This window comes from Medicago truncatula, chromosome 8 (genome assembly GCF_003473485.1).
Source record: "Medicago truncatula cultivar Jemalong A17 chromosome 8, MtrunA17r5.0-ANR, whole genome shotgun sequence".
Lineage (NCBI taxonomy): Eukaryota > Viridiplantae > Streptophyta > Magnoliopsida > Fabales > Fabaceae > Medicago > Medicago truncatula.
This window is the reverse complement of record NC_053049.1, coordinates 1306843-1322717: the sequence shown is the minus strand read 5'-3', so window position 1 is coordinate 1322717 and position 15875 is coordinate 1306843. Positions and strand designations below refer to the sequence as shown.

Genomic DNA, 15875 nt, shown 5'->3' with positions numbered 1-15875 from the left:
ATTGGACCCTTGCATTCAAGTGAGTGTTCGCCGCGCAGTAGAAGGAAGAAGAAGAAGAAGAATCTGTCTTCATAAACGTTAAACCTTTTTCAACCGCCCTCGCCGGACCACCGTAAGCGCCACCGCACCTTCCACCTTCGCAGTCAAACAAATTGAGGTAAACAACTTCGAATTCAATATCAATTTCTACTGCCATATGAACTTGTGACTTTGTTTGGGATAACTTATTAAAACAGCTTATTTTCATAAGCTCTTCAGGATAGATTATGAAAGAAAAAAAAAATTATAGAATGTATGAAAACAGTTTGACTTTATTGTATCTTGTGATATAGAAAATAGCTTGTTCATAAGTGCTTATATGCAATAAGCTGCAAAATAAGTTGTTTAACCAAATAGGGACTTAAAACACTATGCCTGTACTGTTTCTATTATACTTATGAGCGCTTGTAAATCATTTTGAAGACAGTTGATTCTCTTTGAACTCGTGGTTGTTAATTAAATGAATTGCTATATTTATGTTTCACATTGACAAATTTGAGATTAATTTGCGGTTTTCAATTCCAAATTGTCCCTGACATTGACATATATAAACAGAGAACATCTCATTATGTATAAGTACTTAGGTAATTGATTTTTTTTAAGGGTCATGCTAATAATGAGTGTGCTAAGAGTATTGGTTAAAGAATCTGTAATTGAAAATACTAGTCAAACACTTTTCAAATTAATAATTATGTAATTTTCTATACAAAAGTTACAGCTTGATTTCTTAAACAATGTCCTAAGGGCACTTGTTAGGATTCTCCTCTTTTTAATATAGATTGGTTCGGCTGTATTACCATGACCGAGTTGATGAACCTTTGAGTTTAATAATACTCACTTGAATTGAATTGTAGGATATCTGTTATTAGATACGGTCGGTTTTCCTGGATAGCAGGTTAACAAATTATTCCCATTACTTTTCTTCTTTCGTTTGATCCTTAACTCATACTCCGATTAACTCCTACTCCGATACCAGCAACCAATGTAGTCAGGATCAAGATCCCAAGTAACACGGTTATGTGCTATAAAAACCAGAAGGAACGTAACACGGCTAATGAAGGAACGAAACACGGTCCGTAAGTAGGATCGGTAGGTTGTTCATAGAGTTGAGAGAGAAAAAACAGAAAATATAGAGGGAAAAGAGAGGAACCAAGCAAAAAAATAGAGATAACAGAGGAAAATCAGCGAAAACAGAGCAAAAGCGAACCTGCGTAAAATCAAAGCACGGTTGAGGTATTGTGGGATGTAGGATCCTACGAACCAGCACTCGATCCTGACTACAATGCCAGCAACGCTCCAAGCGGCTACACCTTTGGTCCACCCAAGGTCTCTCTCTTTCTCTGTAACTGTGCACTCTAACAAGAAAGAATACTTTCTTGTTCGTGGATGAGAAGCAAAGCAATATTGTTCATGTAAAGGATTTATGATGATTGCGTCAAATACATATCAACTTTTTCATAAGATGATAATATTTGAATGATAATACATTAGTTTTTTTTGCTGATTTGGTAATATATAAGTTTGAGTAGGTTACTCCATACTAATAATATACTACATTGTAAGTTCAGACCATGATACTAAATTACTTAATATTTACATTCTATATCTTACAGTAATATAATCTTTTCTTCTTCAGGGCTCATAGTGACATATTGAATGGCTGCAACAAGGACTCGAGTTAGTAGCTTTTCTCGCAATGTATCAACTGTAACGTCTCAGAATTCAGGACTCAAGCACGGCCCTAATGGGACAACATTCCTATCGTCTGGGATTCCAGATCTCGACAGTTATTAACTCTTCCACTTCCTTCCTGTAAATATTAAATTAAGCAATTGATTTATTTTATTTGTGTCTTCATGGAAGATTATAATGCTTTTTCTTTGTTTCTTTAAATAGAGATTTTAGGTGGTGGTTTTTCTCTTGGTAGCCTTGTCATGATTATGGAAGATGCAGAAGCACCTCATCATATGCTTCTATTGAGAAATTTGATGTCTCAAGGACTTGTACATAAACAGCCACTGTTGTATGCTAGTGCTTCAAGAGACCCTAAAGGATTTCTTGGTACTTTACCTGCTCCAGCCCCAGCCAAAGAGGATAAAAGTCAAGATCTTACCAATGTACTTTAACTTGTTCGTTGCACTTTGTGATGATTGATGTATATAAACTAGTCTTAAGTTTGTCATGCTCGTGTAATTTTTGCTTATTATTACACTTTTGATTTCAGGAAAAGGATTTGAGAATTGCTTGGCAATACAAGAAGTACTTTGGTGATCCACAGTCAAATATCAGCTCTAATAATGGTAAGTTTGTCCATAATTTTCCCTCATTCTTTGATCTTGTATTACTGTAATATTGAGAATGAATAATTCAAATCTTATTGAGTTGAATCATACTTGCATTGCATAGGTGCCCAACATGATTACTGCAATGAATTTGACTTGCGGAAGCCTTTGGATAGACATTTTTATAGTGGCATGAATGTAGATTGTGTCAGCATCCAAGATTCTCCAAACCTTGCTTCTCTTCAAGATCAGTGTGCTAAATTTCTATCTCAATTCTCAAGGTGTGGTAATCTATAGCACTATTTTTTAAATGTACTTTTTAGAGATATAGGATGGTTTCTAGGTCTTCTCCTAGTAGCTTAAGATTTCAGGAGAATATGCTCTTGACGGTACTCAACAACATACTTACGTTGTTACGCCTGGTTGAGTCACATTTTCCTGAATAGAATAGCGAAGGAAAAAGTTAAATGTTGGTAGTTGGATCATAGGTGTATAATGATCTTCATAAACACACAATTTTTAAATCTTTATGGGCACATGTTAAGGAAAATTTTATCAAGCTATAAGACCTGCAATGCAATACTTTATGTAACTGACTGTTGCAAGTAAGGGGCAACAAGAAAGTCCAGTGTGTTGCTGCATAGACGAGTGTTTATTATGGATGAGTGATTACAAAAGACAAGTTAGGACCAAGAATACAAGCTCCTGTTTTAGATAAAATAATACTGTAGACTTGTCTTAGGTGGTTTGGATATTTGTGGAGAATTTTAGAAGCACAAGTATGTAGAGTTGACCAGATAGAGGAGTTGGAGGACGGCCAAATAGTTATTAGAGGAAAGGGAGAGCAAGGAAAATTATAAGTCTAAACATCTCTAGAACTTAATACTTGACGGAATATTATCATATTGTGTGATCTATGTAAACGACCCCACCTAGTGGGTAAAGGCTCAGTTGTTGTTGGGAACTTTCGTGATCACAAATACTACCTCTGTACTTATATGTAGGACCCTCTTGTAGAATTTGTTTGTCCCTTTTTATAAGACCCTCTTTAAAGTACAAGATGCATGAATTAGTTTTTCACAAAAATGCCCCTAATTGAATGAAAAGAATTATAAGACCTCTCTTAATAATTGATGGATAATTTTGGAAAGTGAATGTACTTTATTGACAAATTTATTGTGAAAACTACTTTTCTTAATTCTTGTGCAATGACCAAAGGGGTCTGACATATTGGGATGGAGGTAGTATGTTATTGGGTTTATGCACCTAGGGTGAAGTCACTGTTTGCATGTTTTGAAAATGCATGCATTTTTTATGACGGGCCTTCAAAAGTAACTTTTAATTCGTAAATTGAAAACTCCCTCCAATGTCATTTTCCTAAATGCTGGAATTTAAAGGCCAGGTGAGATTTCAGTATTTATTCTTTGAACTACCTTCATTGCCAGCTCTGGTGCCTGCTCTAGTAGTAGATATACGGCCACATGATCGAGATATACAAGTAAATAGAGATGGACCTTTTCTATTAGTCTTAAGCTGATTCCCTTTGAACTTTTTTTTTTGCGCCAATTGATTTGTTAGTTGTGATAAAGATTACTCTGGGGTGATAAAAATGACTCCCTTTCTATTCAAATTTCATTCACTAACATCATGGATGGTATTGGCAGAAGTGAAGCCAATATTTCCTCCGCTGGCCGTATTGCAATTCAATCATTCTGTTCTCCACAATGCAAATACGCAAACATGGTGAGTTAATATGCTTTTTACTTTTTTTTTTTTGGTCATATGGTTCTGAACTAAGTTTCTCATTTGTCGTTGAACTTTATGTTCTATTAAACTATTTTGATATGATATATATTCCCTCTATAGTAAAGTATTTATCTAATGGCAGATCATGTCATGTGATCCATCTTGGATCTCATCTATTGTGAACTGTTTTTCCTTCCTCTGTAAATGCTTAATATTTTTCGAATTTGAAACGTGTTAATATAACATATTGTGATTGCAGGAGTGGCATATGCTTTCCTTTATTAGGTCCCTAAAAGGCATGGCACGATCTTCAAATGCTGTTGTTGTTGTAACATTTCCACCTTCACTTGTTTCTCCATCTTGTTCAAAAAGATTGCAACATATGGCAGACACCTTGCTTTCTGTCAGAGCAATTCCAGGTTCACAATCAACTTCTACATTTCATGCATTTATTTATCAATTACCTCAAATTTCACCTCTAGACTATATTTGTTTCAGATGAGGACAAGGAAATGGCAAAACTTCTCACTGGTTACCAAGACATGGTTGGACTGCTTAATATACATAAAGTTGCACGGTTAAATACACAGGTTATATATTCTTGCTTCATGTTAATTTATTTCTACATGGTGTTATTGTTTTGGTTTACTCCTCTTATGCACATGAACCAGTACATAATGTAACATGTATATACAACAATCTTTTACATCCATTTATCCGGTTATATGCACAATTTTTTTCGTCTTGTACGCGCACACACTTAGACACAATATGCTTTCAGCATTATGTGCATTGTTTCCCTAAAATTTGAATTTATTTCACAATTGATTTTGAAGTTGTACATTTGAATTTGATATCTTTCTCCTGTACAATTTTGTTAGCCAAACCTAACAAATATGTTAGAAAATGGTTTTTTTTTTTTTAATATCCTACCATTTTCTTTCATTTTGTTCTATCTGACCAAGCTTCTGTTGACTATGTTTTTTCATTTTCCAGGTTCCCGTGATTCTCGAGGCCACAACATTCTCAATAAAATTGCAAAAACGAAGGTATTTGGTTCTAGAATGTCTAAATCAAGCCCCGGTTGACGGTTCAAGTGGGAGTTCATATAACACATCTGGTAGTTGTTCTGGGTCAACTAAAGCTGGGTCACTTGATTTTTAGGATGTACCTTATAAATACTTTAATATCTGTCAACCAAAATACCCTAGCAATAGTTTAGTCTCACTCTATATCTTTCTCAGCCTTTTGGCCAAGCTCAAGCGTAGTTAAGTAAGGTTTTTCTTAGCTCATGAAATGTTGCCATCTTGTATTCTTTTTGTTGCTTCTTTCTGTGTTATTTTGATAATCAAAGGGTTTTAAGCCCTAAATGAAATTTTATATTAGTATTTGTGAATTGATTTCTCAATCTCAGCTTATGAATTGCACGTTTGCACATCTAATCAGAGAAAGACAGTAAAATAAGTCTGGATATTGTTCACATAACAAAATCATTTTTTACATTTTGCTTAAACAAAACATTCTTAGCCATTTATGATGGATTTGATTTAAATTAAATAAAATACATATACATATTTTTTTTTAGAGATAAATACATATACATATTAAAAGTTCATGTATCTAACGCAGCAAATTTTACTGCACCCAAATTCAGTTTTCAATCAGAAGCAACACATTCTAAATCATTCTTCACATGCTGATACAAAAAACAATGGAATACATATGGTGGGTAAAAGCTATTTGGGCGATCTAAGGACAGAGATTAAGAAAGGATGCACCTCCAAAGTCTAAGGATGTCACTTGTGCACTAGTAATAGAATAATCTCGAATATTTTTAAGCCAAAATAAATAAATATTACACACGCAAGTAGTAAAACCAAGACATTATGTTGTAAAATGTATATGATAATAAATGTCCATTAAGTCTAACTCAACTAATAATATCAATATTGTTAGATTGAACATCTTAACTCTAGTTTAAACTCGAAATCTCTTGGTTAATTATGTGAATTTCAAATAATATTTGTCATTTCGCCTACAAACCTAAAAATAATGTATACATCAAATTATTATCCAAGCATTTGTAGATCAGCTCAGATCTTCTGCATCTATGGGAAGTTTGAATACCTTCCACATTCCTTGGCATGATTTTCACAAAATTGTATGGCAGACTAGTGACGGAGCTAGGCTTGAATTTTTAAGGGGGAACAATTTTATAAGAGAATTGAAACAAATAAAAAAGTTGCATTGGAAATTGAAAATGTCAGCTATTTTGTGACAATATTTTTGTTGTTGCAAATATGTCAATTATTTTGAGACCGAAGAGTGGTAAATCGATGGATGAAAAGAAGAACAATGAGGCATAAAATTATGTTTGCCTTATGGGTTGCCTTATGAAAAGAAGAATAATGAGGCGTAAAATTATGTCCTCATTTTAGGTTGTATTACCATTTCACAGCATAAAATGAGGCGTGCCGGGTTGGGAGATGCGTTCGGGAACATCGTGCAAGTTATGGTGCAGAGTAATGGAAGGGAAATACAATGAGGTGTGCCTTAGAAAGAAGATTGACTGAACTCTGCATTGAGTAAACCATGAGGCAATAGAAAGAAATGATATTTTGAGCATGCCATTCTGTGATTACTTCAGAGAAGAGGTTGAAACAACTCTACATGTGATAAAAAATGTTCTCCATCCAAAAGTGACCAATTTGTTGTATTTGCTTACATAATTAGCCTCATTCAATGAGGTAGAAACAATATTTTTGATTGCAATTCAACATGCACAATAAAACGTTAACATGATGAAGGAATATAGATGTATTGTGAAAATGATGAAGCAATAATACGTTGGGATGAAATGCAATGCTTATAAAACAAAGAAGGATTAGAAAAGGACAGACAACAAAAAAATAAACTATTTATGTCACAACCAATTTTATTGAGATAAATAAAATTCTAAACTCTCCTTTGAGAATACAGTATCTTCACTCTAGAGATCCATTCTCGGAGAGCAATGACAAACAAAAGGATCCATTTACAGAGAGAAATGACAAACAAACCAATTGAGAGGGCCCAAAGGATGCAATACATGAATGAAAAAAGACTAAGTTCTAAAACTGGAGTGAAATATTGTATCATAATTATGAATATGATCCCAAAGATGATGCTTTTAAAAGAGTGTCTTGTCGCAATAGAAAATAACTCTAGTTGAAAATAGGTAACAATAAAGAAGATCGAGCCCACGATGATATTCTGATATTTTTCCATGAAGTTAGCACCATCAGTTGTTGTCTGTAGTGTAGGGAAGAAAACCAATACCAAGTATAGTATTGTTGAGAGCCAGAGCATGATATATATGTACCTATTCATTCATATTAACATATATTGGTTTGTGAATTTAAAAGCACCAAAAATAGTATAGTAGAATTGTGTGATGGTAAATTAAAGGGATTGAGTACCTTTGAATAGATTCTTCCATCACAATCACTTCTTTCATGCATTTTTCACATTTTTCACAACAGCTATAAACAACGAAAACATACATAGGTTCATAAGATGCATACTGATTGATAGAGAAAGAAAAACAAAAAAAGAGAATTATAGGAGGAAATGGATTACCTTGTGTTAATTGGTTCAGAGCGATTGGATTCTCCCATCAGAGGAATAATTACTTGATTATCTTCCTCCATTCCTTTTCACAATTCTAGTTCTATAGTATAGAGAAAGGTTTCGGTAGAACTTATAATATACTGTGTGTTGTAACAAACATCCCTAAATCTTCTCCCCTTTTCCTTTATTTATGTAACAACTTTGATTGCATATCCATCCATTTCGGTATAGTCAGTTATTATGATAACATCCTTGCACTCTTTACAGTTTCTAACATTTTTCACTTTCTGCATTTTTGTATACAATTTTTAATGCTTAAGTGTGATTTGAAAATTGTTTGAGCTGTCACACTGGATTGATACAAAATTGTCTGCAAAATCAAAAAACTAAACCCTAACCCTATCAGTTTAAAAAGTACTAGTAGTGAGTGAAACCAGAAAGAGTGGTAGTGGTAGCTAATAATTAGCCTGATTCAATGAGGTAGAAACAATATTTTAGATTGCAATTCAACATCTACAATAAACATTATTAACCTGATGAACGCATCGATTTGTAAAAATGATGAAGCAATACTTTGGGATGAAATGCAATGCATAATGATGTTTTGTAGAGAAAATTTTAGTTCAAAAATATGTGATCTTTCCAGGGCATAATGGAAATGAAACCTGAATTTTCCTTTTCCATGAGTCCAATCACAAGGCAATGAATAAGCTAATAATAATTAACAAGGCAATGAATGAGAAATGAACACCTAATTAATTAAATAATTAAATTGAATGAATACTACAAAAATTGTGGACACTAAAGGTGGGATGTTAGTTACATATATCACACAGTATATAAGTCAAAGTCCTTTTAGGTTAGGTTAGTAACCCTTGTGTGACTGTGAGTTCTAAAATGGTGGTAAAAGGAATGGAAGATGAAGTAATTCCTCTCTTGGAAGAATATAAGCCAGTTACTAATACAAGGGACTCTGTCCCATTTCATTTTTCCTCTTATATTTCTCTTTTGCTTTTGATTTTTTTTTATATTTTTTTTTTCAATTCATAAACGTTTGTTCGTATATATTCATTGTTTATAGTGATTGTGAAAAAGGCATGAAAGATGGGTTTGTGGAGATGAAAGAATCTGATGCAGTGTATGAACTACTCAATCCCCTTAATTTACCCTCACACAATTATATTATTATTATTTTTTTTTTTTTAGGGTTTGTTTGGATGGACAGTTTATTGTGTGCTTTATAACACAAGCGTTATTTATCGTGATTAAAAAGTCAATCCAAACTGATCCAAAAACTCTCACAAACCAATGTATGTATATAATCTCACGTTAATATGCATAGGCACACAACTTCCATCGTCGCCAAGAGTAAGCGCAAAGCTGGCATCATCACATGGCGTAGGAACAAAACTTCCATTGTTGCCGTGGTCTCAACAATATTATGTTTGCTATTGGCTATCTTCCCTGTACTAAAGATATCATCAGATGGTCGTAACTTTATGGCGAAATATGAGAATATCATCATGGTCATACTCGTCCCTCTTGTTTTCTTTATTCAATTAAGGCTGGCGGATATTAGTTCAATGAGCCCTGTTGACAACAGAATCTTTGGGATCTTATTCATAATTTTGCTATCAAATGCAATTTCAGTCGTAGAAGTTGGTTTTTTCTCATGGACCGCTGCTAGCATCATTTTGATCGTTTCGGCCATGGTAATTGCATCGCTTGTCCATGATACTTGGGAAGTCATCTCTACTGAAGACATTGTATTCTCAAAGGGAATACAAAAATTCGTATCAGTTATCTGTTTCTTATCAATAGTTTACACTATTAAAAGCATAGTCTACTATGTTTATGGGTAGTTTGGAATTTTATTTATCTCAATAAAGATTTTGGTATGTGGATTTTGCGGCTCATCAATGTTATTATGATCGGGTTTTTTATAGTTTATATTCTCATTGTTGGTCCTTTTCCATTCCTTCTTTCTTTAACAGAATAATGGTTTTAGTTTGAATTTGTGTTATTTGATTATTATAAAGAAAATCAACTACAAAACGCATCTATAATCAAGTTCTAGCTGTTTTTGATATAATTTTGTCTATACCCTAAGAATTCATTCTCAGTAATTTACCATCAAATTCAAATATTTATATATTTAAGCTATTAATTGTTGGATTAAGAGAAATCTTACTTTATGATTCTATACACTCACACACTCTCTCCCTTGTAAAATGGAAAAAATATCATTACTACCAAGGGTATTGGCCAAAAGGTACTAATCCCAAGGATGGATTTACTTCCCACAGATTCAGGATTTCCATTCAAATTTTCAAGAAGACAATTTCCGATTTCATTGTGCTTTGCAATGACCATAAACAAGAGTCAAGGACAATCATTGTCTAAGGTTGGATTGTATCTTCCTCGACCTGTTTTCACACATGGGCAGTTGTATGTAGCTGTTTCTAGGGTAACCACAAAGAAAGGGTTGAAAATGTTGATTTTCGATGAAGAAGCAATCCATGCACCTCAACTCTCAATGTTGTTTATCCGGAGGTGTTTTCTAATTTGTAGAAATTCTCTTATCAGGTATGAATTTGTCTATATTCTAAGCTCAATTGTCAATTTGAATTATTGAATTTAGATTTATATGGTGCAAAAACCTTTGGACATTGTTGTAGATAACTTTGGAGCTAAATAGAGATGATGCATCTATCTTCCACGAGGATTCTTTTTTTTTTTTTTGGATTAATTGCTATTGAAAGTATTGACTACTTTTTTTTTTTGTTATTTAGAGGGCAAAACGAGTATTCATTGTTATTTGTCAAGGATATGTAATTGCTTTTAATAGCATCGAAGTAAATTTTAATCAATGACATATTGAATTTTATGATGACAACATAATCCGTTTTCTCTAACCACACATTATAAATTTGTATTTTGGTGGTATGTTTAGAGTAATAATATGTTAAAATCACGAAAAATGATTGTTTGCCCGTGCGTTGTACGGGTGGAAATACTAGTTTCTTATATACACACAATGATCACTACTTTGTTGTGCATAATTTGGTATATTTTGATGGGTCATGTGCATAGATGGTGTAGAAATCTATCAAACAACTTAAATCGACTTGTTGAAGCGAATTGAAAATCGAGATATGAGCAATTTGAAAGGTGGTTTGCAAAAGCTATTTGGACTCTTAGGAGACAGATATTAAGACAATTAATGCATCTATCCTTTAAAGTCTAAGCACACTTAACCGAACCGCCAAACATTTTTTCAGCATTTTAAATTTCAACTTTGAACTAATAAACATTGATGGGAAAAAATCATGGTAGCATGTCTAAGCAAGATTATAGTACAAATATGTTCACACAAAAATCCATATGAAGTTCAGAAACAAATGAAATTCAGTTGGTCATTGGCAAATGAGTTAATTAAGGCGACTTCTTCGGTCAAACATTGGTGACAGTCGTGATTGAGATGAGAGGATTTATATGATCCCTGACAGACACTTTTCAAATGCATGGAGTAATAGTAAAGGTTTTATTTGATTGAAAGTGACCGAATCATCATTTTTAAACGCAGTAAAGTGATAGAATTAAGACGACCTCTTTTTAAGACGACGTCATTTATTGATATCTACTGGTTATTAGTGTGTCTCATTTTACCTGGTAACTATCTATAAAACAAATAGAAGTGAGTGTATGCAATCACAAGAGACGCTGTTATGTTGGTGTCAGATATTAACACGTGTCGGACACGCCTTGAATATATAGTGTTGATGCTAGGTAAGTATACTTTTTTTTGTCAATAAACAAATTAAATTAAAAATCTACCATAAAAATGTTAAAAACAGACCTTTTCAAAGCTGCATTGAGGTCTGGTTCTTCTTTGTAGTTAAAGGCTTCATCATATCCAAATTTATTTTTCAACAAATCCACCTGGTGTGTCGTAATTATATTCATTTAGTATAATTATAGGATAGTGGTTATAATTAATTATGTACAGGTTTCCAAAATTTAAAATAGTATTTTGTATCATAATCAAACTAACTACTTAACCTCAACAAGTGAGCAAAGACTTGGATAGTGGTTATTGAAGTTAGGCTAATTCAAAATAGCACTACTTTAAACCGTAGAATGAATAATCAAATGTTGATGTTGATTCATCATTTATGCAGGAAGCATATATAACAACAATAATCAGACAAATACCTTCTCTTTACTTCCAGCACTTCCAACGACATAGCAACCATGCAATTTAGCGAATTGGCCAACAAGTTGACCAACTGCACCAGAGGCAGCTGAAACAAAAACATTCTCTCCTTTCTTAGGAGAGCCTACTTCAAAGAAACCAGCATAAGCAGTCATTCCAGGCATACCTGTAGTCAAACAAAAACACAACATATATGTCACGAGTCACAATGAAATGGCAGAAAACTACGCGACTAACATTGATACAAATTGAAATTGTTGAATACATACCGAGAATTCCAGTATAGTAGGAAAGTGGGACATCTGTATGCTCAATTTTGAAAAGTATTTGAGCTGCAGGGACCAAACTATACTCTTCCCATTTAGTCATTCCCCAAACTAAATCATCTTTCTTATAATCTGGATGTCCAGATTCTACAACTTTAGACACTCCTAATCCTGTCAATGGCTGCAATTACTCATCAGTTAGTAGCTGCCGTTAAAGTGACATATTGATCCAGTCAACAAACTGTAACTGTAACTTCATTATTGTTACTTAGTTTATGGCTAACAATTTATAGTTGATTCAAGATCACTTTGAATCACTCTATTGCAATTCATTTGTAATCTGTTTAGAGAACCCTACCATCCACTCGCGAGGGGATCATTTAAAGCCAGAGCAAGAAGACTCGGTATGGACTAGCCCAACGAAATTGGTACTAGAGGGAGACCTTGAGAGGAGCATACTCCAAGGTCCCAAATCAACACCACCAAGCCAACACAAGTGAGTTAGCAATAAAGTTTGATTGGTATGGATGAAAGCTTAGAGTTCCTTGCTCTAAGCTGAAACACAAAAATTCTTGTGTATTTCTTCTTTAATTGTAATTCTTATCTTAATCTTAGTTCATTCATTGACAAGAACTCAATTTTGTGGTGGTTTCTGCATAAAATTATCAACATCTATGATAAAAAATAAAATATAATTTTTTGCAACACCACACTTCCTTATTTCAAAATAAATTTCAAAAGCAACCATTTCTTCAAATTCCAAGACAAAATGTTAATAATGGAATGAAAGAGAGAGCATGACATACAGAACCAGGGGTGAGACCACCAAGTCCTGCAATAGTGTCCTTGGCCATGAAAATTCTCAGGTAAGGATCACAGGATAAGTAGAGATTTTTTAGCAGAACAACATCATTGGAACCTTGTGGAAGGTTGAGAATAATTGTACTATCAACAACATTCATGTCTGATTCCTTAGGAAAACCAGACACATAGTCTCTCAAAATCACTTGCTTGTTTCTCACTTGCGCCATGTTAGGAATTGGGTTTAGTTCACTCAGTTTACAATTACAACAGAAAAGTGATGAATGAAGAAGGAGTTGTGACACAAATGTGTTCACTTCAGAGTTGGTGGAGTCGTGTGGTTTTTGTGTTTGTACTGTCGCTGTGTGTCTCAAAGTCAAGTGCATGTACATCAAATAAAACTGTTAAGCATTTTTGTCTAACAAATTTCTATTGGTATCAAAAAAAGTCATGATAAAAGAGAAGTGTTTTGAAAAAACACACTAAAAAAATATTGAAATAGGTCACGTGTGCAAATTTACTTATATAAATCAGGAAAAAGAATTACATTAACATATAATTAATGAAGCAAAGCAAAAGCAAAATATAATTGTTAATTATATGAGGTTGATTGTGATCCACTCCCATGTTTTGTAATTGTAAACATCTATTTCAACCATAATGTTTTTTTGTTGTATTAACCCTCCATTTCTCATGGGAACCAAGTTCTTATAATTTAGAGTTTGGTTGTGAGGTGAGTATAATATGACCAAGAATTCTTCCATCAAACTCATAACTTCTGAACAATTCGTCCTAGTAACGCTTTACTGTACTTAGAAACAATTGTTGGGTTGAACTACACCATATGTGATTCCTCCAGCATGATTGCATAACGCTTCAGCATTTTTGTTTTCATATGTAAGCATCTCATCTTCCAAGCTTATTCCAGTGCATGGATTTGTTGGACTACAATTCAATTTAAGTGCAACCTTTGTTGCAGAAGTTCCATGAATATCTTGGTATATAATGTTACTAATTTTAACCCCAGAAGCCTGCTTGTTTGTATCAAAATATACAAAAAGATAATTCAATCAGCTTGTGTAATTAACTCATATATATATGTTGTATAATAGTTTGAGAACTCCTCTAAAAAAAAATACATGCATACGTACAATAGTTTGAGAAAAATGCTAAGTGCTAACTACCTACTTCTAACTCTACTTTTTTCAAATTATTGAATCAAACTTATATGGGCTATGGAATTTTTAGTCTTACATAATTTAGGGAATCACACATTTAATAATAACTGGAAACTCCAAAAATTGTGGGCACTAAAGTTGGGATGTTGGTTATGTCACACATTATATATGTCAAGTCCTCATAGGTTGGTTAGGTTAGTAACCCTTGTGTGACTGCGAGCAATATTCATCTACCGAAATAAAGCTCTCCAATGGTGGTAAAAGGAATGGAAGATGAAGTAATTCCTCTCTTGGAAGAATATAAGCCAGTTACTAATACAAGGTACTCTGTCCCATTTCATTTTTCCTCTTATAATTCTCTTTTGCTTTTTTTTCTTTTTTTCTTTTTTTCAATTCATAAACGTTTATTCGTATATATTCATTGTTTATAGTGATTGTGAAAAAGGCATGAAAGATGGATTTGTGGAGATGAAAGAATCTGATGCAGTGAATGAACTACTCAATCCCTTTAATTTACCCTCACACAATTATATTATTATTATTATTACTATTTTTAGGGTTTGTTTGGATGGACAGTTTATTGTGTGCTTTATAACACAAGCCTTATTTATCGTGATTAAAAAGTCAATCCAAACTGATCCAAAAACTCTCACAAACCAATGTATGTATATAATCTCACGTTAACATGCATAGGCACACAACTTCCATCGTCGCCAAGAGTAGGCGCAATGCTGGCATCATCACCAAGAGTAGGCGTAAAGCTGGCATCGCCGCATGGCGTAGGAACAAAACTTCCATTGTCGCCGTGGTCTCGACAATACTATGCTTGCTATTGGCTATCTTCCCTATGCTAAAGATATCATCAGATGGTCGTAACTTTATGGCAAAATATGAGAATATCATCATGGTCATACTCGTCCCTCTTGTTTTCTTTATTCAATTAAGGCAGCTTTATATTAGTTCAATCCCCCCTGTTGACAACAGAATCTTTGGGATCTTATTCATACTTTTGCTATCAACTGCAATTTCAGTCATAGAAGTTGGTTTTTTCTCATGGACTGCTGCTAGCATCATTTTGATCGCTTCGGCCATAGTATTTGCACCGCTTGTCCGTGATAATTGGGAATTCATCTCTACTGAAGATATTGTATTCTCAAAAGGAATACAAAAATTCATATCAGTTATCTGTTTCTTATCAATAGTTTACACTATTAAAAGCATAGCCTATTATGTTTATGTGTAGTTTGGAATTTTATTTATCTCAATAAAGATTTGGTGTGTGGATTTTGTGGCTCATCAATGTTATTATGATCCGGGGTTTTATAGTTTATATTCTCATTGTTGGTCCTTTTCCATTCCTTCTTTCTTTAACAGAATAATGGTTTTAGTTTGAATTTGTGTTGATTTGAGCATAATGAGGATGAGCACGCTCCCATGTCCCAATTCAATAATTATCGTGAAAGTTAATAATGAGATATGATAAATCATTTGTATTTAACTTAATAAATAATGTGATAATAAATCATTGAATGCATCAGTAAAATCTTGTTTAACTCTCGAGTCTAAATTATGTTTATATATGCTTTCGGTGTACAATTTTTTAGGAAATAAGCAAAAATTCATAATTATTTACGTTGGAGTATGTTATTTTCTTAAATAATATAATTGAATGCATTTAATTTAGTCAAATCATTCTATGACCAAACATTAATTTACACGCAATTAATTAATTAATTGA

At 33.3% G+C, this 15875-nt stretch overlaps 2 protein-coding genes across 3 annotated transcripts; one reads left to right on the top strand and one right to left on the bottom strand.

Annotated features, from left to right (window-relative positions):
• Positions 1-23: 23 nt before the first annotated feature.
• On the top strand, positions 24-5463 carry LOC25500105 (elongator complex protein 4). Of its 2 annotated transcripts, XM_013588433.3 has the most exons (9): positions 24-157; positions 1676-1825; positions 1936-2156; positions 2264-2339; positions 2446-2602; positions 3986-4064; positions 4327-4486; positions 4566-4657; positions 5064-5463. In XM_013588433.3, exons 2-9 carry the CDS (start codon positions 1696-1698, stop codon positions 5229-5231), a joined length of 1083 nt encoding a protein of 360 aa, XP_013443887.1. In that variant the 5' UTR covers positions 24-157; positions 1676-1695; the 3' UTR covers positions 5232-5463. The 2 variants fall into 2 exon arrangements, with proteins under 2 accessions (XP_013443887.1, XP_024629290.1); XM_024773522.2 differs by lacking the exon at positions 24-157 and having other exon boundaries at positions 1709-1851.
• Positions 5464-11387: 5924 nt separating this feature from the next.
• On the bottom strand, positions 11388-13313 carry LOC25500103 (2-alkenal reductase (NADP(+)-dependent)). The gene is made up of 4 exons (XM_013588431.3): positions 12965-13313; positions 12162-12339; positions 11892-12058; positions 11388-11618 (listed from the first exon to the last, which is right to left on the bottom strand). The coding sequence occupies exons 1-4, from the start codon at positions 13187-13189 to the stop codon at positions 11502-11504; spliced, it is 687 nt and encodes a 228-aa protein (XP_013443885.2). The 5' UTR covers positions 13190-13313; the 3' UTR covers positions 11388-11501.
• Positions 13314-15875: the final 2562 nt, after the last annotated feature.